Source organism: Phlebotomus papatasi, chromosome 3, assembly GCF_024763615.1.
Source record: "Phlebotomus papatasi isolate M1 chromosome 3, Ppap_2.1, whole genome shotgun sequence".
Lineage (NCBI taxonomy): Eukaryota > Metazoa > Arthropoda > Insecta > Diptera > Psychodidae > Phlebotomus > Phlebotomus papatasi.
In genome coordinates, this window is record NC_077224.1 from 61,408,627 (window position 1) to 61,433,341 (window position 24,715).

General features: G+C 30.8%; 1 protein-coding gene across 1 annotated transcript in view; it reads right to left on the reverse strand.

Moving 5' to 3' along the window:
• The window catches only part of LOC129807113 (teneurin-a), a 232,326-nt gene that overhangs the window by 76,919 nt on the left and 130,692 nt on the right, over positions 1-24,715 (reverse strand). Inside the window, exons 10-11 of the mRNA XM_055856153.1 lie at positions 19,300-19,507; positions 8,007-8,033 (exon numbers count right to left, since the gene is read on the reverse strand). Coding sequence (XP_055712128.1) covers positions 8,007-8,033; positions 19,300-19,507 — 235 coding nt within the window. The remainder of the gene's footprint in view (positions 1-8,006; positions 8,034-19,299; positions 19,508-24,715) is intronic.

Sequence of the window (24,715 nt, forward strand, 5' to 3'; positions counted from 1 at the left end):
TTAGAAATATGAGAAAAATTAGCGTTTTCTGTGTAATCCCAACTCAATGAAGCTCCACGTGCCCTATATATTTTTTTAACATTAACAGTGGTCTGTCATTTGACCGAATGCGCTAAGAGAAACGGTCGTTCTCTTAGCGCATTCAGTCAAATGACAGACCACTTTAGGTAGGATACTCAACAATTTTTTCTTTGAAAAGAGGAAAAAATTAAAATTTAAACATTGAAAAATATATAAAGGTAAAGAGCCCTTGAGTCGACCGGTTCTTCGACTCGACCGGTGGTCAATATTTGAATGTTTTAATGGTGAATTTCTATAAAATTGTCACTGATTCGTATTTATTTATGGCATAATTGACCTATTAATGTTAGATCATACGCCAAATATTAGTGCAAATATAAATAAATTGAATAAATAACTCTACCGGTCGAATTGAGGAACCTGTCGAATTGAGGAACCGGTCGACTTGAGGACACTTTACCTTACTTGCATATTTTAAGAAATTCATAAAGTTTGATAGCGACATTGTACCGTTAAAATATGTGTTGATTTTAAAAAGTTTTTAAACCGATCAATTTGACCGATTTTGGTAGGTTTAGTGTTAAATCAAATGTAAATATGGTTGAGTCACCATTTATAGACGTTTTACACTTATAGACAGCTGTCAGAAATCCTACATTTTGACGCAAAACAGATATAAAAAAATCACAAAATAATTAATCATATCATAAAATGTTAATTTTGCGACTTTTCTAAAGCTGTTTTAGATAAAAATTTAAGATTACTGTCAGTTTAAATGAATAATGTCTATAACAAGGGATAACTTCACCCTATAGGGGATGGTATGGTTATATTGAAGCTGGGGCTACTTTTAAAACTTTATTTTAATCATATTCAGCTGGTATTAGCTAGAAATTAATTTAGATCAAAATTTGTTTAGTATATCTAAAATAAATTGCGTTGAAACCTAGATTCCTTTTGGAATTATTGAAAAAGAGTGTTTTCAATGTATCCCTAGTTTCAATGTAGCCCCGCCTTCCCTATATGTCTTTTATTTTGGAGAACAGTAATTAGGATAAAAATCTTTTTATCTGATTTAGGAATTTTGTCATAAAAATATTAAAAGAAAATTATTTTACTTATCAAACATTATTTATATTTCAATGAATTTTGTTTTTACTTTTCTATTTTTTATTTGAAAGTCACACACTCATTTTGAAATAAAATATTTAAATAGCGTTTTTTTCTAAGATTTAGTATTCTCTTAATTTAAGAGTATATTTATTTGGATATTTAATAACTTACTTCACAATCAAAATGTCCGGAAAATATTTCTATTAAGTCAATAGAGGAAAAAATAGCATAGCGTTACATTGTCTGATTAATAATTCAAATGTTTATTATTGAAACTCAAACATTTTCCATTATTTTTTTAATGTTTCTTAGTACAATTTTATTTAAAATTTAGGTAAATGTTAAATGAGGCAATTCCTTTTCCAAAAAATTCGAGACACCATAATTAAAAGAATTTTATAGGATGTTTTAGATTTTGAACTAAAACTTTTTTCAGCCAACTAAAATAGGGAAAGATGGGGCTACTTTGAGCTATGGGGCTGTATTAATATACAATATTTTAAAGGAAACTAGAAACTACTCCTGTTCGCAAGCATTTCTTTAATTACAATGTTTAAAAACTGTTTTCACCGATCTGACATGGTAAATCTTTTGTATTAATTGTATTAGTTAATTAATACAATTAACTAATTAATTGAATTATTAATTAATTGTATTAATATACAATTTTCTAAAGGAAACTAGAAACTACTTCTAATCGGAAGCATTTCTTTAATTTTAATTTTTAAAAACTGTTTTCACCGATCTGACATGGTAGATCTGATCGGTAAAGACCGTCCTTAAGCTGTACAAGTAAAGAAAATCTTACGAACAGAAGGGGCTTAAAGTCACTCGCACTTACGGTAATGTAATTTATATAGACAAAACAATTGTGGATCTAAATTTGAAGTATGGTAAGAGTCATGTCTTTTTTATAAATATACGAAAAAATCGGAAATCAATGTGGTCGCACAGCTCAAAATACCCCTGCTCCCCTTACTACATTTTTTCACTCTGAATTTTCAAAACTAGTATTTACAAAAATATGTTGTTTTACAAAAATTTACTAGCGCAATTGTCACTGAAATTGGAAAGGGAAGAGTAAAGGTAATAAAGCTGCTCTCATGACAAAGGACTTTGTGTCTTAACTAAATGTTTTCGATTTTTAATTTAATTTCTGACCTGCCTAAGTTGAATATAGATTTTTTTGAATAATACATTATTCAAAAAAAAATTGATAATGTATCTCTAAAATACTAAATAAAAATGCAAAAAGTGCTACGCGTGTTTTATGAATACGGAAAGCCTTTTGATGTTTTCGATTGCAGTGTTCGTGCTACTGCAGTAAGTTCTATATCAAATGCAAATAATTAAAGTGTAATTTTTAAGAGATTTTCTAAGATTTATAATTTTACTTAATTCTCTTAAATCTTCAGCGTAAGAGGCCACTCTTGAATTTATATAAATTATGTATTTTAGCCAGAATATAAATCAACCACCCAACACTATAACACTTCCATTCTAAGACTGGAAGTTGTGATAAATCTCTCGAAATATATTAATTATACTTTGTGGCAAAATGGGGGTTTGAATAACTCAAAATGATAAGCAAAATATTTGTTTTCTCACAAAAAACTACAAGTCACTGTCTTTAAGTGAGTGTTTATGGCAAATATGACACTTTCACCATTTACCACGATCTTTTCGTAAGATTCTTTCACTGTGGTGTTAATTACTTTGAAATCCTAATTAATTTCACTTGCTGTAGATGTGGAAAATCTACTGGAAAATTACGTGAGTCATGAGAAATTGACTAAAGGGCCTAGTTGACTTAGCGATTTTATCTAAAGCTGTTTGATATGAAGAAGATTTTTTACTTAAATTGGATAATATTTTTCTATACAGGAATAATAATTGCAATTTTCTTTAAATTTTCAAACTTTCATGATAATTAATAGTACTTAATCTGTTTAAATAAGAAGTTAAATAGCGAACCACTTTCTCGTCGCTCTGTTAAGATAAAAATCGCTAAGTTAAATTGCTGCTTAATAAAGAGAAATGTTACATTGCACAGTTTTGAGTTCTTTTGTAAATTTTCTGCACAATCTACAAATTTATATTTGATAAATACAGTCTTACCTTTTAGAACTTTCTTGTGATAGACAGACGAGGACATTTTACACACAATTTAGAGAAACACCATTTAATTTGGATACTGTTATTCACAAATTAATATCTTGTAATCATTCCTAATGATAATTTTGAAACTTAAACAATAAGTATAATGAAAAAATGTACACCTTTTTACAATTTTTGGAGAATCATATCTTTAGTAATAGAATGTTTTTTTGATGGAGTATTTTCGTTTGATAAAAATTTGTGAGGGTAGTTTTTCGGTTTTGGAAACAGATAATACGAATGATAGACGCAGACAAAGGATGGTGGGATGTTTTAAGGTTTAGAAAACATAGAATGAAAAATAAAATTATTTTGGCGCTCTAAAGGCGCACATGAAAAAAAATCTATAGTTATTTCATAAAACTGACCGTTTTATATTTTTTTTGAAATCAAATAAAATAAAGAAGGTAAATAATATTTTTTCATTATCATAAAATAATATTTTGAAAACTCAATGAGAACTTATCGTAAGAGAACGTAAATTTTTTTTTTAATAAATAACATACCAACTCAATTGTTGACTCATATTCTTTTGGCAGTCGAACAGAAAAGTATTATGAAACCTAAATAAATTTCTTTCATGTCTGTATTCATTTTTTTTTTCAAAAAACGTATGATCGAAAATTTTGTTGACAGTGTCTCAATGTTGGGTAGTTCTTTCAAGAAAGACGAAACTTAAGATGAAAAAGCATAAAAAGCGGGTGGGTCTTTTTAAAAAATTTTCATAATTCATATAATAAGAACAACTAGAACAAAAAAATAACATAACCAGATAAATAAAAATGTTAATATTTGTGTTGTATATATGCAGTATCATTCCGTGGTGTGTAAGGTGTGTTGGATAGTCTGAAGAAGTTGTTCTACGACTTTTGCTCTAAAAGGGGAAAAACCGTCAAAGCTTATGGATCAGGCACAATTTGCAATTAAACAAACAATCCTCATTTCCAAATGTAAATACTGTATATTTTTTTTATGTTAAAAGGAAAAACACTTTTAAGAGGGTATTTAGTAAAGTCTCGAATTTAAGAGGATTTTTCTTTCCAAACGCATTAGTCCCTCTTTTAGTTTCTACAATCATTAATCTGATAAAATTGATTTATCAAAACATTTAAAGTTACTTACTGAATCTCATGAAAATTTAGTTCTAAAGTTTCTTTTCTTGCCATTTATAGAGTGAAAATAGGACATTTAAGCACTATTTTCTGAATTAGGTCAAAATGGGATGTAATAGACATTACACATAAACATTTATTGCGATTAAATTTTCGTGTGCTCAGTGTTCATCGTATATCAGATGATGTGAAATGAAGTAGTAAAAAGAGTGTTTTGTGTTTTAATAATAAATAAACCAAAGCACCAAATAATAAAAAAAGCAAAGCAATGGAAAATAAATAAAAGAAATATTGTCAGATTTTATGACAACTATTAATTTTTCTTTTTCTCAATAACACAAAATATATAACGACGTATTATTTTTTTCAGGGGAAATTACATTGTATTTTTTTATGCTCAATTCACATGGTCTATTTATTTGGATGAAAATATTTGGGATAAAAATGAAAGCGGAAGAAATTCTACGTTATTGAAACTTTTTTTTTATTAGGATGTAAGTATTTGACCATTCGTACACAGCCTTAAGTAATACTTCATAATGTAAAATTGGAGATACTTTACATAGAAAAATTATACGATTTTAGTTGAAACGTATTTTATACGGGCTTCAGGCCTAAGGCTTAGCTATCTGGCTTAAGTCCTCTAATTCCTCATCAAGCGTGATTTTTTTTAGGAAATTTCTGTGTATAGGATTGAATATTAAGTAAAAATGATTTATTAGATTTTGAAAAATCAATAAAATTGCTTGTTATTAAGATTTTTGAGACCTTCGGGAACTGGGATAAACCTCCAGTCAGAAGCCGGCATTATTCTCGAAATTCGAAATAGCAACCAAGTTTATTGGTTTTTCAAAATTTAATGGATCACTTGCCCATGTTGACCAATTAAATGAACCAATTTAATGAATTTTATCCATTATAATAATATAATTTATTATCTAGTCTAGTGTCTTAAATATCCTGAAAAGAACCATTTGGTATATCCATTAAAAACCCAGAAAAAAATGAGTTGTTCGAAGCTTAGGTCATCCGAAGGTCGCTTTTCCTTAAAGATAAAATTATTTTGGACATATCAGGATCGTTTATTTTTTCAGTTTGATAAAACACGGATATTTATTTCGAAAACATATTTGCTACAAATATTCATTTTCTCTGCCTTGATGTGTGTGGAAGAACTTGATCATTTCCCTAGTATGTGTTTTTAGGGGGGCGTGGCTTATTTTTTCCCATGGCAAATACGTTAGATAATTAATTTGTAAAAAAGCTTGAATAAAATTTTACCCCTCCATAAAGTAAATTGTATTTTACAAATTATTTTGAGAAGGCAAAATGTTATCACTTGACATTATACTTATAAGAAACAGTTAAATCAAGTTTAGTTAGGGGCGTGGCTTATTTTTTATGGACGTTTTGTGTATTTCAAAACTTTTATTCGGCAAAACCGTCCAATTACTTTAACTTTATTTATGTAATTTTAATTTGCGGCTACAAATTATTGAGGTCCCACCCCGTAAGAAGCTGTACTATGAGGTAACTCATTCCTGTTTTTAATAATAAAGGTTTCCGGTAATCGGGATCTCGCAAATATCTTTCGAGTATGTAAGCTTCCGGGAAAGGTTCTTGGACAATAGACCAGGAATTCTTCACATGAGTCACCCTTTAGGCTATATTGAGAGTACAGACGAAGTACAGAGATTATAGGTGTAGCTTGTTCTCTAGTAGTTTATTCTCCTTTATATTTATCCAATTATCAGATTACCTTAGTTCAATGTAGGTCTTCATAGGGGCGTGGCTAGTGATTTATTTATGGTTTTCGAACCATTTAGTGTTATGCCCCTCTTGACGACACAAGAATAACAAAGTCAAAGTAGTGAAAAGTGTGGTACCTTTGAATTGGTACACCTTTGAATTAGGTCTTTTTCCTCCTATTTTTAAAGAGAACTGAGTTTTGTCATGAAGTAATTCAGTTTTACAATTGATTAGTGGAGCTAAATTATATCATAAGGTTCAATTCCATTGAAAATAGGAGAAAAAACTTTATTTTAAAAATGTCCCAATTCAAAGGTGTCCCACTTTCCCGAATTTGATCGTTGTTTTTTTATTTCAATTCTCAAATAACGTATTACTGAAAACTAATTAACTGAGTGATACCATTACCCGGGCGTAGCTTAAGAGGTCAAATACATTTATCCATGTAAAAATAATCATTATTATTGATAGAAAGTAGAAAAGTTTCAAATTTCTTTTTGAAGTTTCCAACTAAAATATTAAAGTTAATTTTTTTTTTAAAGATATCTTTTAAATCAACATAATTCTTCATCATAAAAATATTTACATAAATATTTAATGTAAAAGTATTAAGGTTCCAAAATTTTCATCCATTTATTTGACCACGTGAATCTATTTTTCTTATGCAAAAATTTCTATATGACAACGAAAAGAGGCAAAAAAGATGAAATCTTTCTTTTGTGTATTTACAAAGTGTCTTTTTTGACAAAAAAAAAAGATTAAAAAAAAATATTTTTGAAAATAGTCTGTAACTGCAAATGAAAAATTTGAGAGAATTGTGTGAGATAGAGAAAAATTAGAGAAGCAAAAGAGAAAATTAAAAGAAATAATTAAATAATAAAATAATGTATGCTATGATTGGGTGAAAGACTAAAGTAAAAATTAAAGTGAATTGGATTATATTTTTTTTATACACAATAAAATAATAAAGCTCACAATCTATCGAATATTCCATTTTAGACATACATAAAAAAAACAAAGGTAGTAAAATAAGAAGTACAGATAATTTTTTATCGAATATTACTAAGAAGATTGTTTTCTTTTTTTTTTGGACATACACGAGAACAAAACATCACCTTAAACATAATCACAAAAATACATTTAGTGAATAAGTGTGTATTCTTAATTGGTATGGTTTTTCTTGGACACAAGACACATAACATTCATTACAGGTAATTCATATTTAGATGTATACATTTGACGAAAGAAAGATGATGTTGGGATTGAGCGAGGGGGTTTATGATTAATAATAAAAATAAATAATATTTTGAGATATATTAAATCTTTTTTTTTAATTGTGAAATGGAGTAATGGTTATGATACACATGATAGGATAATTAGATGATGAGTTTAAACTGGTGAGGACGATAAAGAAAATGAATAAGTGGTTGGACTTAAGCAAAAATGATAGTCGATGAGGAAAATGAAAATTGAATGGTTTTGGCATGATGGGAGAATTATCAATGATTGTCATTCAACGTGAAATATGCGCTCAGTACGAAGAACGAAAGAATAAAAAAGAACGGCTGTATAATTTGATCGAAACTCAGAACTTGAGGGAAGGCAATATACATAGAACGGTTTTTTTTTGGGGGGGCGGATAGGGCTGAATGGGTAAAAAATATAACGTATATAACGGAAAAAAATTAAGGAAAGTGTGAGAGACGAAAAGACGAGAAAATAGGGGTTGGTAAAAAAAACAAGAAGATAGAAAAAAATATGTGTGAAAAGAAGGGGGTGAGGAGCTTAATGGGAACTTAAGAAAAGTATCGTACAACAAAGAACTTAAAGGATAAGAGAACGGCTGCGACTTACCACGGTGTAAAGGAGTTCCAGAACTCGCTATGTTTGGACAAATACGGATTGTATTTTGTGCGATGGGCACACGGCATATGAATCAGAGCACCGAGGCACGGCACAGCGACAGGGACACAAAGAAGACAGGACAATATTACTAACCACCCAAATACTTGGCATACACTTTTGAAATTTCTGTGTTTTCTCTTTATTTTCTGGATTTTTTTTTCAAAATATTTTCTATATTTAACCGCTTTTTTAAATTATTTTTTTTTTTAATCAGAAACAAACTAAATTAAATAGGACTTGACTGAAACATGAAAATAATTGCATTGAGAACTGCGCATCACTGAAAACCAGGGCCGTACCGAAAACCAAGTACTCGAATGACTTAAACTCAGATTGTGAAAATTTTCTGAGAAAATGGCACGAAATCATGTTTCTTTTGTATTTTCATGGTCATCGCGTTTCTGTCAATCTTATAAATCATGTTTTTTGGTTTTTCGACAAAATGATTTTGTTTTTCCAAAAAAATGCAATTATACCATAATTCAGTATAATTTAATTCTCAATGTGATAACTAACTGAACAAAGTAATAGAGAATTTGTGGAATGTGTTTGCCAAAAGTACTTTGGATAAGCATTTTAGTTGCTAGAAGAATGATTCACTTAGTACCAAATAACCAATTAATGCCTCAGCATTCCGTATTTTGTGTGAATCGTTCTTCCATTTGGTTTTACATATATTAATATAGACAAACACACACATTCACTCGATCTCACACTCACTCATTTTTTTTGAAAAATTAAAAAATAAAAAGATAAAAACAAAACAGACATACGAATTACATAAAATGCTTTCGATTGATTACAAAAAGAAAATAAAATAATGACCAAAAAATAACTAAAATATAACCTAAAGGATAATCAAAATTTTTCAATAACAGAATTTGTGACACAAAACAGAGTGATTTGAAAAAATTATAATTTGCAGATTTTTTTTTACGGAAATTCATTTTTTCTTTAAATGTAAAGACAAAAAACTGTCAAATTTCATCTATTACAGAGATAGACTGAAAATTAAAAAGTCAGGATATTTTTTTTAAATTGTCTGAAAATTTCTTTCTATATTTAATAAAAATCAAAATTTAAAAGATTTTAACTGTAACACTGAAAAAAACTGGGCAGGAAGCAAATAATAGTAAAAATCTTTAATGCAATTGAATACTAAGAAAGAATAACTCAATTTTTGTTAAAAAAAAACTCATCTAAATTTCCATTAAGGGCCCATTTAAACTGTAGGAGGATTCTGTATCAGTATGACAATGCCATATGACAAATTTAAAATTTTTTAGGGGGTAAATTCGGAAGAATCAATCAAAAACCGTCTCATATCTGTTACTAAAAGCTTTCTAGAAATGCTTGAAATGGCTATTCGAAGATAAGTGGGATATAATGTTGTTCTACTTTCGAATTTACTATATGAAAATTTGTCATAGGACATTTTTATATTGTTACAGAATCTTCCTCCTGGAGTATTTCGAAAGCACCAAGGAATCTTGAATAATCTCCCCGCTGTTCCTTCATTTGAAAAATCTCCGTGAGTCTCGGCTAATAAAGAAAGACTAACAGATTTTTTTTTAATTTATTAAAAAAAGTATAGTTGTGTGCGAAAATTTTAGAAGAGATTATAGGATAATTATATTTCGGACGAAACTCGTTTCACCGGAAGATTTTGTGTTAACAGTGTCACTAACTTAAGGAAATGCTTTAGAGTATTTTTTTTGTTTTTCTGTCAATTACAATTGATTTTTCGAAAATATTTCGAACATAGCTTTTCAAAAAGGATTCAAAACGCCAAAAAGCAGGCAAATTGAACTAGAACAGACCTCAATGGGAGATTTTAATTTCGAAAGGGAGATTTCGAATCAAAATACCCTCGTTTAAATGGGCTTTAAATGGTCGATGAATACTTCTATTTGAGCGAAATAAATAATAACAGGACATTATCACTTATGTCGTTAACTTTTCCCTTTTTTACATTCTATTTGCAAGTATTTCGTGAGGGTTTTTTTTTCTTCTAGGTAAGAGGAAAGGTTAAAATAGACACAACAAATAACCATATTTATCGTCAAGGTGAAGAGAATGAGACTTTCAATACCAAACTATTTTACAAGACACACAATACTTGCGGAATGACGATGGGAAAACTTATAAAGAAATCGCGATGGAAATGGGAAGGAAAACTTACATTGGAATATTGGTTGAGAATTGTGAACAAGGGGTGGGGGGGCTAGGGAAGAGGGACCATGGGTGTAGAAGCCCAAAGAATAGCAATCAATATTCAATAGAATTCGTGAGAAATGGGTTGAACTTCTTTTGCTTCTCACAAATGCACTCACAGAGGTTTTTTTTTGTCGTAGACCTCACACCTTTATGCACTGATTTTCCATCAAAATTCGTCAATTTTTCATGCTGTGAAACGACAAAGAGTCAATTTTCAAAGTGGAACAACAAAGGAGAAGTGAACTTTAAAGGTGTTTTAGATATTTTAATATCCACGTTATAGGAAAAGTATACAATATATAACATTTAAACTACCATGTGGGGGAAACAGTTTTCCGGTTTTCTTTATGTTATATACCATATAGGGTGATGATTTCAGGAAATTGATTTCATCATTTAAAAATAAAACTACACAAATTTTAACTTTAGACAAGTCATCAAAGTATTAGAAGTATCAAAACGTTTAAGGAACTGTACATTAAGAATGTGTTTTAAATATCAGGAATTAAGCAATATCTACGCGTAATTAAATATATCGTGCCACAAAATATTCTAGTTTCCTGTAATCTTTGACTGGCTAGCACTTTTAATTGTTTTAAGAGCTACATAATCAGAAAACGAGATAAAACTTAAATATTTCATATAGGGTAAAATGTTTTATTACATGTAGATAAAGCTTTGAGCACATAATTGGGAACAAACTAGAAAATTTTGGCAAAAAAGATGGAGACAAACCTTATGATAAATACCATATTTATATCCATTTGCACTAAAATTGTAACTTTATCACTTTATTCAAAGGAATATTAAGACAATTCCACATTACAATTTAGCTTTCGACTTGTGGTGATTATGGTGTATCCATAGGAATCTCATTTGAGACAATCCTCCATCCTTGAATTTCAATGAAATTTTTTTTTAAAAACGAAAAAGATAACTCAATCATTTTTATACAGATTAAATTTACTCACAATCCTTAATAATAGAGGTTATGTATTTTTTTAAATCGAGGACACCTTTCTTCAATTTCAGTTCATTTTTATATCAATTCTGAGATTACCTATATGCCAAGAAAGCGAAGATAAATCGAACATGAGTGAAACCATGTAATAAAACTGATAAATAATATTTTCATTATAAGCCAAGACACATACCATTCTGTATTTTATGCGTAATTCCTACCGTACACAAGTAGAATTTGAAAAATTCGAAGATCTATTTGGAAAAAGAGAGACATTCTTACAAGATAGTTGAAGTACATCTTGTTCGAATATCGAAGTACTCAATTGTCAAAACATGTTTGTCTCCGCTTTGTTGTGAGAAAAACGCAAAGAAACAATACTTGCTACTTCCGTTCCATTATTTCAGCACTCCATAATCACTGAGTAACTCTTTTTCGAACTTTCTTAGTGCGATATTTCACAAAGTTAAGTTTGAATTCTTCGAACATCAAATTACAAACATTTGTAAATTGAGTTCCGTTGACCTTTTAGCCAACACACTCTTCGAGGATCAAACTCCTCTTGTGTTTGAATCTTTGAATAGATTCACACCCGGAGCTTGATTCACCAAAAGCGTCTTCGCTAAAAGGCAAATGGCACTTTATTTCCACAAAATATTATTGATATTCGAAAATTTAAAATCAATTCTTCACAACAACGTTCTTCTATTCTAATATTAAACAAAACTACACAAAAAATCTTTTTCTTGCAGCAAAAGTCTACACAATGTTGACATTGTTGACGATTAAAGTGTCAAGAATACCGAAATCCTAATTGGCAGAACAATAAGCGCTAATTTGGCGAATACGTGAACTTGCACTTTAGGCTTCCAGTAGATTTTCGAATAGGTTTGGCTTGGCTTTGCAGTGGCTTTGTCTCTTCGAGCGTCCTTGCTTTTTTTTTCACACAACAACAACTGACACATCTTGTGCTTCGAAACACTTCGAAATTCGAACAGAAAATACTTCAACCACCATGTGACCGAAACGAGAAGTAAAAACATATTTGATTTCGCTTGCGAAATCGATTTTCGAATGTTCACTTTGAAAAACTTACGCTGTGAGTGCTCAAATTAGAATTTTCCAACATTTATACAAGGATTTATAGAAAAATATTTGTTTATTTTTAAAGAATAAAGAAGGGAAAACAGTTCTTTGAAATATGCCCAACGCACAATAACTTTTGTTTGTAAACATGTTTTCAAAATTTTCTATGAGAGAGAGCGAGATGACTAGATCTAGATTTCATTCACTCTCACTGAAATCTCAAAAACATGTTTACAAAACAAAAGTGATTGTGCGCTGGTCAATACGCTCTAAAAATGACGTCGAAATCGTAAGCTAATAAAATAAAATGCTTGTAGGTTACGATTTCGCTAACAATTTTTCAAATTTTCGTTAAGCATATTTCTCTTTATAAATTAGCTTTGACTTTAACCTTTAATTGACCTCTCATGCTATGATAATAAAATAGAAAATTAAAAGTGGAAATTAGTAGAAAAATGTGAATTTTAATGACAGTATATTTCATACGAACTAGTATTCTGAATAGATTCCATTTGGAACTTTATCAAAGCAACTTCTGCAGAGCTATTTAGCTCTTGAAGTAAAATCCCATGATTGCAAAATGTTTTGAATTTTGTTAACTTTTAAGACAGTAATAGGGTAGGGTAATAAGGGTAATAAGAGCAGGGTAATAAGAGCGTAGGGTAATAAGAACTTTCTCGTCAATATTTACTAAAATAATTCGTCTTAGCTAAGACACTGGGTGTTAAAAATGTTGATCTTTCGGTTTTCATTTATTTGGGTATTTACATATTCCCAATATTTATTGAATTGTTCTATTCAGAAGTTGACAAAGTCCCTAGGATTAAAAACAATGGTATAATTTACAAGATAAACGGTTGTGTACGTTGTGTACTTTGTTAATTTTCTAGTATTAATCGAACTGAATTGAAAGTAACCGGTCATCTACAGTCGAGTTCCTCAAATTTGAACTCCTCAAATTTGAACGACGACGGTTGAGTTTAAAATGTAAAATTTGAGGTTATGTGAAGAAAGTTTTGCGTGGAGTATAAATTAAATCCATTTTTTCTTTGGTCTTTCCTCAATGTTATCGTTAGTAACTTCCACAGGAAATTCCATTTATTTCACAATAATGACATTGATATATTCTCTAAAGTTATTTATCTTAATTTAGGGAAAATGAATTTCATATGAATTCCGTTACGTTTTTGAAAATATTGTTCAAATTTGAGAAGTGAGAAATGTCATCTATACCACCCAAATGTTCAAATTTAAGGAACTTCACTGTATTTCTTACAGTTACACTCGTGAATTTGAACTTTGTTATGCACCTCGGCCAACTCAGCTATTTGTTTTGACGGCGATTGTGTGAATTATTCCATTCAGAAGTTGGGAAAGTGTCTCGGATTGAAGACAATGGGTATATTGTACGAGATAAAAGGTTGTGTACTTTGTCAAATTTCTGGTTATCATCAAATTTAATAGAAAGTAACCAGTCACCGGTTTCCTACGGTACACTCGTGAATTTGATCTTTGGTATGCGTCTCGGCTATTCGTTTTGACGATCAATGTTCTAGTGAACTTATTGGGATGCCTCCACCCTAGAGATTAATTACCAACCCATAGAATTAAATTCATTTATATTTTTGTTTTTTTAAAGATTTATTTTAAAAACTATTTGTCATTCTATGTCTTGGATGAATACAGAGAATCGTCAATTTAGAGGATAAATATATATTCCAATGAGAGATTTTGCATTCAGTGTTTCATGTGGGATATAAATTGGCACTTTTTGTGCAGACAGCACATTTTGCCTTTCGGGAAACTCTATTTGAAATTCCAATTTCATTTCTTTCATTCCAAAATGGCGGGAGTGGTGGTAGGTCGTAGCATAAGAAAAAAAGAAGCAGATCAGCAGTGAGAGGAAGTATTCATGACGGGGCCAAGTATTAAATATTTTCTTCACATTTCTTATTTTTCTTCAACTATCTCAACACGCGAAAATTGTGTGCATTGACTTCTCTATGTTTTTTACTTTGTTATCGGATCGAAATGTATTTCTCGAAAGAAGAAAAAAAAAACAGAACCCCTCTACCATACTAAGAATCTTATGGACAACGAGGAAAAAAATAGAGTATTGCAATTCTCATTCCATCGGCAATGAAAGTCGAGAAAATATGAAAAATGGACAAGCAGTTGAAAATGGGGAGTTATAAAAAATACTCACAATTGAAATGCTATAAATTTTTCGGAATGTACGATATTTTGTTGTGGAAGAGTGAAAAAAAAACAAAATCAATAAGCAATAAGAAATTGCTGAATTTGGAACCTTTTATTCTTGGAAGAAAATGCACTTGGACGATTTCTATCCTCACTTTTCTCAATTTTCTCACACATACACATACACATTATCAAGAGGCGGGAAATTCTTGAAGAAATTCTTGTGGAGATGAGAGAGAGAGAAATTCATTTTTGCCAATTAAATGGAACTGAAAAAATTGAATTTTTCGAGTATATCTCTTCCTTGGAAAATTGTTGTGTCCATCATAACCTTTTATCTTTCACTTTTCATTCAGCCTGATTGCTATTGAATAAATATATTACGTGATATTGTACACCAGGTTAAAATACAATGAAATTCAATTAAGACTTGCACAAATAATTTTTCTCAATAACGCAACACAATAGAGAACAAAAAGAAACTATGGTCAAAAACTATACCAAACGAAAGGGAATCAAAAGACAACAGAAATACAATTTAGAGATTAATTAGTGGTTGAAAAGAAATGATTAATTTCACAGGTTCAGAACGTAAAGAACTAAAAATTGCAATTTCTTTCACTGCAACCAAAAAAATCGTCCTCTTTTCGATTTTTCGCTGAAACTCAGGAACAAAAATTCTCACGTTCGACAGTAGATAGAGAATTTTATTGTTATTATTATTAACTTTTCTTGAAGAAAGTAAACTCAAGAACAATAACAAAAATAAATCGTTGAATGAAAGAAATCAAGTGAAAATTATTTTATTTTACTCAAAGATCAAAGATTTATTAATGAATGAGTAATACGAAAAATATAAAATGAAATGGTATGATTAAAAAATTTGTTATAAATAGACAGGCATGGGATTTTAGACGCACACATAGGGTTGGGTAGGCACATTAGACAAAACACATACTTGACAAAAATATGTCAGAATTGCATTAGAACTCTGGCGAAATTCTGCATTATCGATATCGAAAGATTTCGCTATCGACTATACAAAATTCCAATCATCGAAAGGAATCCATCAACTGACGATCACCTTTATTCTTATCATCAATTGATGAACATCAGTTTTCACGTTCTCTTACAATTGCAGGCAATCTTTTCGTCAAGGGGAGAGATTTGTGATGAGGGGGGTTTTTTGAGGAGTTTCGACTTGTTGCTTGTGAAGACAAATGATTCTTGTTCTCACATATTTTTTTTTTTACTTTTTGGGGGGAGAATATAGAATAATTTTTATGTATCATGAAACACAAAAAAAACAGTCAATTTTCTCATTTTGTTCTGTTTAGAAAAGAAAAAAATCTACGATTATTCCTTTTACAACTAATACAATTTATTTGTTCTTCGAAAGACCTAAAATTTTTTTCGAAAACAAAAAACCCTTTTCTAACATGAATTTTTTTCGAAAAAAAAAAGATTTAAAAAACACCTCAATATCCAATCGTTTGCCTTTTAAATTGAAAAACAAAATTAAAAAAATGCAAAATAGAGACATTGTCTGAAAATATATATTTTTTTGTTTATTTAGGGTCTAATTTTCTTTGAATATTTAAAGGATCAAAAGCACAGTATCCCTCGGTATCTCTATTAAGGGTTAATTCAGTAAAAGGGTGACTGGGAAAAATAATCAAAAAAAAAAACTTTCACTCGTGCACTTGGTGTGTAAACTATTTTATTTCACAAGGGAAAAATTCCGATACTGCGTCTAAATATCTCATAAATAATTCACCAAATATAGAACAAAACTTTACATATTTTCATAGGGCTCTAAAATACTCAAGTTATACCATCTCGATTATTTCATGACGTTTAAAAAACTTAAAAGTTTTCTGGCTGTGAATATTGCACGAGTCACACATTTTGTTAATTCTCACCTCAAAAATAACTTTTCTCTTCAATAAATTACGTAACTTTAAATTTTTTATAAGGAAGAATTTATTAAAGGTAAAAAACTCTAGAATATAGATATAAAAAAAATCATTTTTACCTAAACTTGGATGTCTAACCAAGGAAAATTTTCAAAAGGTTAAGGTGAAAGTTATTTGTTTTAAAATCTAAAAAAAAATTACAACAGAAAGATACTTCAGGAATGAATGGTAAAATGATGGCGTAAATAAAAAAAAACTAAATCACATTTTTAATATCGACAGATCCTCAGACAATAGAAATTAACACAGAAAATATATTTTAAAAAATAAGTAAAAACGTTAGTAGTTACCGAGTTAGTACACAACAAAAAACTAAAATGTAAATTTTTTGGCAGAAATGTGTGACAACTTAAACAACGACGTAAAGATAAATTGTGGTAAGTACTAATTATTTAAATCTTAGACGAAGTTTTGTAGCTCTGAATTCGAAATTTTTAGATTTTGCGTCACAAAACCTTGACCGATATTGAAAAATGAAATTTTGATGGTATTATTTTTATCCTTCTTTAACTTTGAGGAAATACTCTTCAATGATATTATTGTACAATTTGTTCTATGTTTAGTACTTGTGTTAAATTAGTAGTACTTGTATTTAATTGGTTCATAAAGCACTATAGGGTAAGATGGAACAATTTGGAATGATGTCTAATTTGGAACTTTGAGATTTTCTAACAGTTTTAAATAGCAAAAAGTTTTGTACTTCCTCATGGTTTTCTTTTTCTCTTTGACCATCTTAAACTGAAAATTCCAAAATAGACATGATTCCGAATTACCTCATCTTACCCGATAGGGTAAAGTGCAATAAATCGGAATCTTTCTTAATTCGAAATTTTAAGATTTACCCACAGTATGGGCGTAAAAGAATAAATTCACGAAGAAGTACAAGTCTTACATTTAAGAGTAGGGGAAAGTACTCTCCCTTCGAACGTTCATACCTTCGAATATTGTGAATTTTCTTTTACTTTTTTTAAGAGACTTACACATTTTTATTGAATATTAGTTAGCTGATTATTAATTATTGATAAATATGTGATAAATCATTCGTAAGTCTCTTAGAAAAGTAAAAGAAATTCACATTATTCGAAGGCATGAACATTCGAAGGGAGAGTACTTTCCCCTACTTATTTTTGTTTATTTTGCTCTGGTCAGCTCCCATATTCTCTCTGGTGTCATTTGAAACTGAATTTAGATTTGTTAAAAGCGACTTTTGCTACAAAAACTTTTACTTCAGTCGATGAATTATTCACTGCCATTAATCCAAAAATCCAAGAGCAGGGAAGAAAGATTTTTATCATACTCCTCTCGTTCAGTAATAACCTTCCCAATTTGAGAGCTCTCTCCGGTTGAAATTTTTTCACTACCGATTCGAAGATAGGGGAAAGTGCTCTCCCTTCGAACGTTCATGCCTTTGAATAATGTGAATTTCTTTTGTTTTTCGTAAGAGATTTACACTAAATTATCACGGAATTATCAACAATTGATAATAAGCTTACTAATATTTGATAGAAATGTGTAAGTCTCTTAGGAAAACTAAAAGAAAAATCACATTTTCGAAGGCATGAACGTTTGGACGGAGAGTATTTTTCCCTATATCAGACAGAACTTACTCAAAAACCTGTCGGAAGTTCGAAAATTTAGACTGATAAGTTTCATAAAATTTAGTAAATCCATGAAAATGACATTTCTTTGAATGAAATTGCAATTAAAACATTTTGTCATCCTAAAATTCCACAAAACTACACAAAAATTTACTTTTTGCGGTAAAAGTTTACACACTGTTGACTTTGTTGACGATTGAAGTGTCAAGAATACCGAAATTCGAAAAGGCAGAACAATCAATCAGCGCCAAAGCGGCGAGTATATGAACTTGCACTCTAGGCGTTTGGTGGATTTTCGAATAGATTTGGCTTGGCTTTGGAGTGGCTTTGTCTTTTCGAAAGGTTATTACTGAATGGACCCAATCCTCTCGTTCAGTAATAACCTTCCCGATTTGAGAGCTCTCTCCGGTAGAGGTTTTTCCTTTACCGATTCGAAGGTTATATCAGAGAGAACTTACCTAAAAACCCGTTGGAAGTTCGAACGTTTAAACCGACGAGTTACACAAAAATGAGCAAATTCCTAAAAAGTATTTCTCTTTGAGTGAAAGTGCAATTAAGACGTTCTGCCATCCTGAATTTCCACTAAACTACACAAAAATTTACTTTTTGCAGTAAACTTTGCACACTGTTGTTGATATTGTTGGCGATTGAAGTGTCAAGAATATCGAAATTCGTAATGGCAGAACAATCAGCGCTAAAGCGGCGAGTACGTGAACTTTCAATTTAGGCTTCCGGTAGATTTTCGAATGGGTTTGGCTGGGCTTTGGAGTGGCTTTGTCTCTTCGAAAGGTTATTACTGAACGGACCCAATGTGTAGCTCTTGATTAGTCTAGAATAGCATAGTCAGGAGCATAGTCAACTTTCTCAATATGAGAGCTTTTCAAAATGAACATATGAATCTCTTGTTTTTCTTCTAGGCTACAGTATCACAGCGCCATCTACCCTAATATTTCACAATCATTAACCGAAGAGCAGACTATAGAATAGACTGAAGCTAGCGTATTTTCTGTTTTGTTTTTTTTTATTTACAATTTAAATAATTATGCTACAATATTAGTTCTTCGTCTAAGATTTAAATTAGCGTGGTTATTGCGTGGTTATGGTGATAAAAAGGAAAACTCGAATAATATCTTTCTAGAAAGTTAGAAATGGTATTTTATGTGAGGGTGGGGTAGGGTTGGACACATTGATATTTGCGGACTCACCTCTCGCTGTACTCATCCATGTGGGCGTACGATTGAACAGAATTCTCCTCAATGAGGAACTTGACTCTCTGGTAGAAGGATGCGGTAACAGATGGTGGCTGTTTCCGTAGTAGAACTTCCACAGGATCATTGGATGCCAAACACATAATGTGCTCAGCACAAATTGGATGTGAACAGCATTCACTATCCGAACAATCTGTCATGCCGTCTGTAATACGAAATCAATAAGTTTTCTGGAATTATTCACACTGACAATTATTAGATTTTGATCCAGACCACTTTTCACTCAGCAACAGTGACAAGTGAAATTAGAAGGAAAAATTGCATGCATTCATTTTCACCGTTTTCTGCCCTTTTCCCTCTCGTATTCTCTAAATAGTAGTCTTTGGTGGGGGGTGGGTGAATGGGGGGATGGTATAAGAAATTTATATCGGTGAAAATTATAATAAGAGGCGGTGTCTCGTTGAGAAGATGATGAAGAAGTGGAAGAAAAGTACCTCTATGTTTTCTCATTTTTCTTTTATATTGAAATTTTTCTCTCTCACAATCTTGGAAGAACACACCGGAGTGGGCAAGTAGAGTATTTATCTTAGGAACTGATTATGGGGCTTCTAAAATCGAATTTAAATTGTATTTCTTTAATTCATGAGTTTTTTTCATTATTTTTTTGTTGTATCGAAATACTATATTATTGGTAATTCTTCAAAAAGGGCTGCAGTAGGTTGGTAAAAATTATCATTATAAATGATCGAAAGCCAAAAAAAGCATTTTAAGTGCATGAAAATAGTGAAATATTAGACTTACTGTGTTATCACACTTGCACATTAAAATTTTAATATGATTCACATTAATTGTCGCTGGTGAGAGTCCAAATGTGTAATTTGTGTGTTTAAATCATTTTGTATTCAAAATTTCATCTATTTGTTGATAAAAAGGTGGACTTGGCCCGCAAAATTCGGTATAAATTGATTTATAGCATTAATGTGAAAAATTAATGCGATTTTCTCTTTAATTTTTTAATGTGAAAAATATTTATGCTTTAGGTAAATTTAAACTTATTTTTGCAGGCCAAGTCCACTTCTTTATCAATAAATAGAAAAACCCCAAGTATTAAGTGACTCAAAGACACAAATAACATATTTGGACGCTCACAAGCGACAATTAATGTGAATCACATTAAAATTTTAATGTGCAAGTGTGATAACGCCGTTAGAAAAAGGAAAATTAAGAAGTTAAGAACCATTTAACATCAAAACAGAATATTTTCTGGTCACAAACAATTATTTCCGACTATGGAAAATTCCTTAAGAGTCTGTTATTCAAGTGTCCCTTCCATAGTATTCTTCCTAAGTTCACGATTTTTTTGACGGGGCATATAAATTAGTAGGGCAAACCTATGTGTTAGACATATAGATATGTAGCTCCAGTGGGAAATGAAAATAAGTCACCTCTATACGCAGAGAGATGGAAATTGGCTTTGGAAGTTTTTCAGCAAAGAAGCAAAAAGAAAAAAAAAAGATATAGAAGCTCTGAAGAAGAAAAATACCCAGCATCTTCCAAGAAAACACTCTCTCTCTTCTTCAAGTAGGTTATTCTCAAAAGCCACTTCACCCACACAATTTTTCCCACAATATCTGCATAGGAGCCAAGCCCCTCCGACTAACCCACCCCCATACCCCATATTCGGAACCAATATGCCCAAGATAGAAGATTTTATACTTTTCTCAATTCAATAAGACTATTTTATTGGCACAACTTAGGAAGGGAAAAACTTAGTTATATAGACATGTAACGTTTGTGTGTAAATTCAAATATACGCCACCAACATATCGCGTTAGAGAGAAAAAGAAAAGGCAGCAAAACCGAAGAGGAAATGGATAGAAGTACACCGATGAAAATTGACAAAGGTGTGGGTAAACCACTCGGTAAAACCTCATTTTATTCCACACTTGGAACACTTTTATTTCCCTTTATTTTGTCATTTTGTACATATGCAACACACAGAGGAAAACGCAAATACTTCACTCCTCTTCAGGGAATAGGGAAATTCCTTTTCCCGGCTTTCCCACCCAATCTGCCCTTTCACATACACAAAAGGCCAATCGGCTTTAAACAATTTGTACTGGGAATTTAAGGATTTTCACTGGCTCTAGATGCCTACGGAAAGGAATCGTCGTACTTGTCCGAAAGCTCACCGCAAAACTTCAATTTTATGGTATTTTAATCGGGAAATCAGTTTAAGAACTAATACCTCTTTTAGTCTCTCAAATTGCATTTAGCAGATTGATTTTATGAACATCAAGTACGACTTATTGGAAATTATGGAATTTCTACCATTTACCTTGTAGAAGAATGTTTGAGATACTTTTTTTTGTTATTTTTTTGAGTTTCGATTAAAAGAATTTTAATCCAAACTCCATTTTTGATAAATCGTTTGAAAGAATTATTCAAAGTAGATAAAAATAATTGACTCGGAAAATTATATTTAATATATTAATGAAAAGGGAATAAAAATATATAGTGATAAATCGTTTATTAAAAAGTGTGACTGTTCTCTATCGAATCTCTTCTACTCGTTCATTAAATCTGTCGCAAAGCTTTAAAAATCTTATCTTCTTCAGAACTCTGTCTTCCGGAAGATTAAAGTAAATGCTTTTTCCTCATAATTTATTATGTGTCTTCGAAAGGTTACGGTTTATTTTCTCGGAATTTAACAAGAAATAAAGAGAAAATGTTTCAAAGTGTTTTTCCGATGATGTTTTTCTTTCTTTCTAAATGATCCAAAGTAAAAATTATTATAAAATAAAATAAGGAAACTGTGTCAAATTTCGGAGAAGTGACATCAATCTTCTGAGTTTGAAATTTGTTGTTATTTCTTTTTCAGTAATGTTGTTTGAAACCTCGTAGAATAGTTTATTGTCTATTTTACTCTAAGTAATTCTTAATTACATTTAAAAAAAATGAAAAATATACAAACATAGTTTTGTGTGCAATATCGGACACAATGCAATATCGGTCTTTGAAGTTTTTCGCCCTTTAGGAGTTCTTTTAGGGTTTTTTTTAACAGGATATCATTTTTAGAGGCAATATTCACACTCTTAATATTTTGTACTATCTTAAAATATTGATAAAAGACAAAAAATTCTGGAACTTTGAGAAATATTACAAGTTTCCGATGTTGCACACTGTCCGAAACTTTGCACAGTTACCCTAAGGCCGGCTTCAGACTAGAGGTTTAGCCCAGTTCCCGTATGTCTCAAAATCTTAAATCGCGATCAATTTTATTGCTTTTTGAGAGCCTAATAGGTCATTTGTCCTTAATAGTTCAATCCTAAGTTAAATTTTTCCAAAAAATCGTAATTGACAAAAAATTAGGGTAGTTAAGCCATATAGCTATACCTCAGGTATGAAGCCCGTATAAATCGTAATCTGCGACATAAAATTTAGAAATTTCAATTTTTTTCAATTTATTTCATTTTAATAAGTAGATAGTAGACCAAGGTCCTGTTAAGCAGCAAATTCATAAATAAAAATTCTATTGGTTATAAAATGCCAAATTCTGTACAGGAACACAAAATTATCTAAGTTTTAATACCCATTTTGATTAGTAACTTATTCATGAATCAAGTTCGTTTTGGTGAATAGGTTTTCTGATTTAACCCTCTAACGGGTAAGACCGTCTCCAGGCGGTCTTCACAAAAATCTCATTTACAGCGACAATAAAGGTTTTATTTATTTAAAAGTGCTATAGTGTCTTCGGTAATAGTCTTATAAACAACTCTTGAAAGTTTGAACTCATTTTGACTCTTCGTTTTGTTGCTATTCCCAGTTTTGTGTGACAGGTCAGAGAAAAAGCAACAAAAAAGTATTTTTGCAAAAAAACTCATTTCCAATTTCCATAAAAATACCGATTTAAAGTTATCTGACTAAAATAAATTTATTTTTTACTGAAAGATATGTCATTCTACTTTGTTTATTTTATTTAAAAAAAAATTGAAAAAACTAAAAATGTGAATTTTAGAAGCAAAAAGAATTTCAAAAAAATTTTATATTTTCTCACCTAGCGCCTAATCTAAAAGAGATAATGAAGAATGGATGGTTTCTTCGACTTTATTGGATCATAATTATCCTAGAAAACATTGTTTTAGAACTTTTTTCGCATATTAAAGAAAACACCGTTAGAGGGTTAAAAGCGTCTAAGTATCTAAAGCGGTCTTCAGATTGGAGGTTTAGCCCTGTTCCTGTAGGTCTCAAGATCCTAAATAGCGTGCAATTTAGTTGCTTTTTGAGAGCCTAATAGGTTATTTCTCCAATAGGTTAATGATAAGAAATTAGAGCGGATAAACCATTTGGCTAAGCCTTAGGTCTGAAACCCGTATAAGTCTAATGCCGACTTCAAGTTTAGCCCAGTTTCCGAAGGTCTCAAAAATCTAAATAACAAGCAATTTTATTGTTTTTTTCAAAATCTAATGAATCATTTGCCCTTATAACCCAATCCTAAAGAACAGTTTCTTCAAATATCTTGTCGAAAAAGGAATTAGAGGAACTAAGCCATATGGCTAAACCTCAGGTCTGAAGCCCGTATAAGCATCTGGTAGCTATGCTTAACACCTAAGATAACCCCCTGTACTAAACCAATTTAAAAATTAATGATCAAGTGTGGTGTTTTAATTTTTCACTGATCTAATGAACCATAAATCATTTGATTAACAAATATTTTAGAAAGTAAAAAAAAATGAATCGTATTTTCTATTTGATAAGTATAACTGCAAGTATAACCGTTTATAATGTTTACTGTATGAAATGTTATAAAGCAGCGACGAATGAGTTTTTTGCCAATTATATTTATTGGTATGTCGTTAAAAGAAGCACAATATGCATCAGGTTGAGTCTCATTGTAGTCATCTTTTGGAAATCTGTGCAAACCCTTCCCAACCCCACTGAAGGAGAATATTTTCTTCGAGAAAATTCAAGTAAATAACTCTTTTCGAGAAATTTGAAACATGAAATGTTTACTTTCAATTTCCGTCAAATTTGATAAATCACATATTTCACCGAAGCTCCAATTTGAATGGTAAACATAAATTCATTTTTCCTCTTGTCCCAAACAGTTAATTCACAACCCTTTTTCCCGCCCATCCCCTAGCCCAGAAAGCATTCTTTTTAGATCTTTTTCTTCGGGTAAAACGCAAAATTTCGCGTGTAATTTCCCAAGCTGTGCAGATGATGTCAGTTTGAATTGGGGCTGAGAAGGGGGTGGTGGATGGGGGGGGATGGGTGTTTGAAGTGAACTTTTTCTGACACTCCAATTCACTGGGATTTATTTGAATTTCACACACAAATCCCATCTCTTCAGCGAACAGATCGAGAGGACGTAGGAATCAGTGAATGAAAGTCCCCCGGAGTGATCTTACAC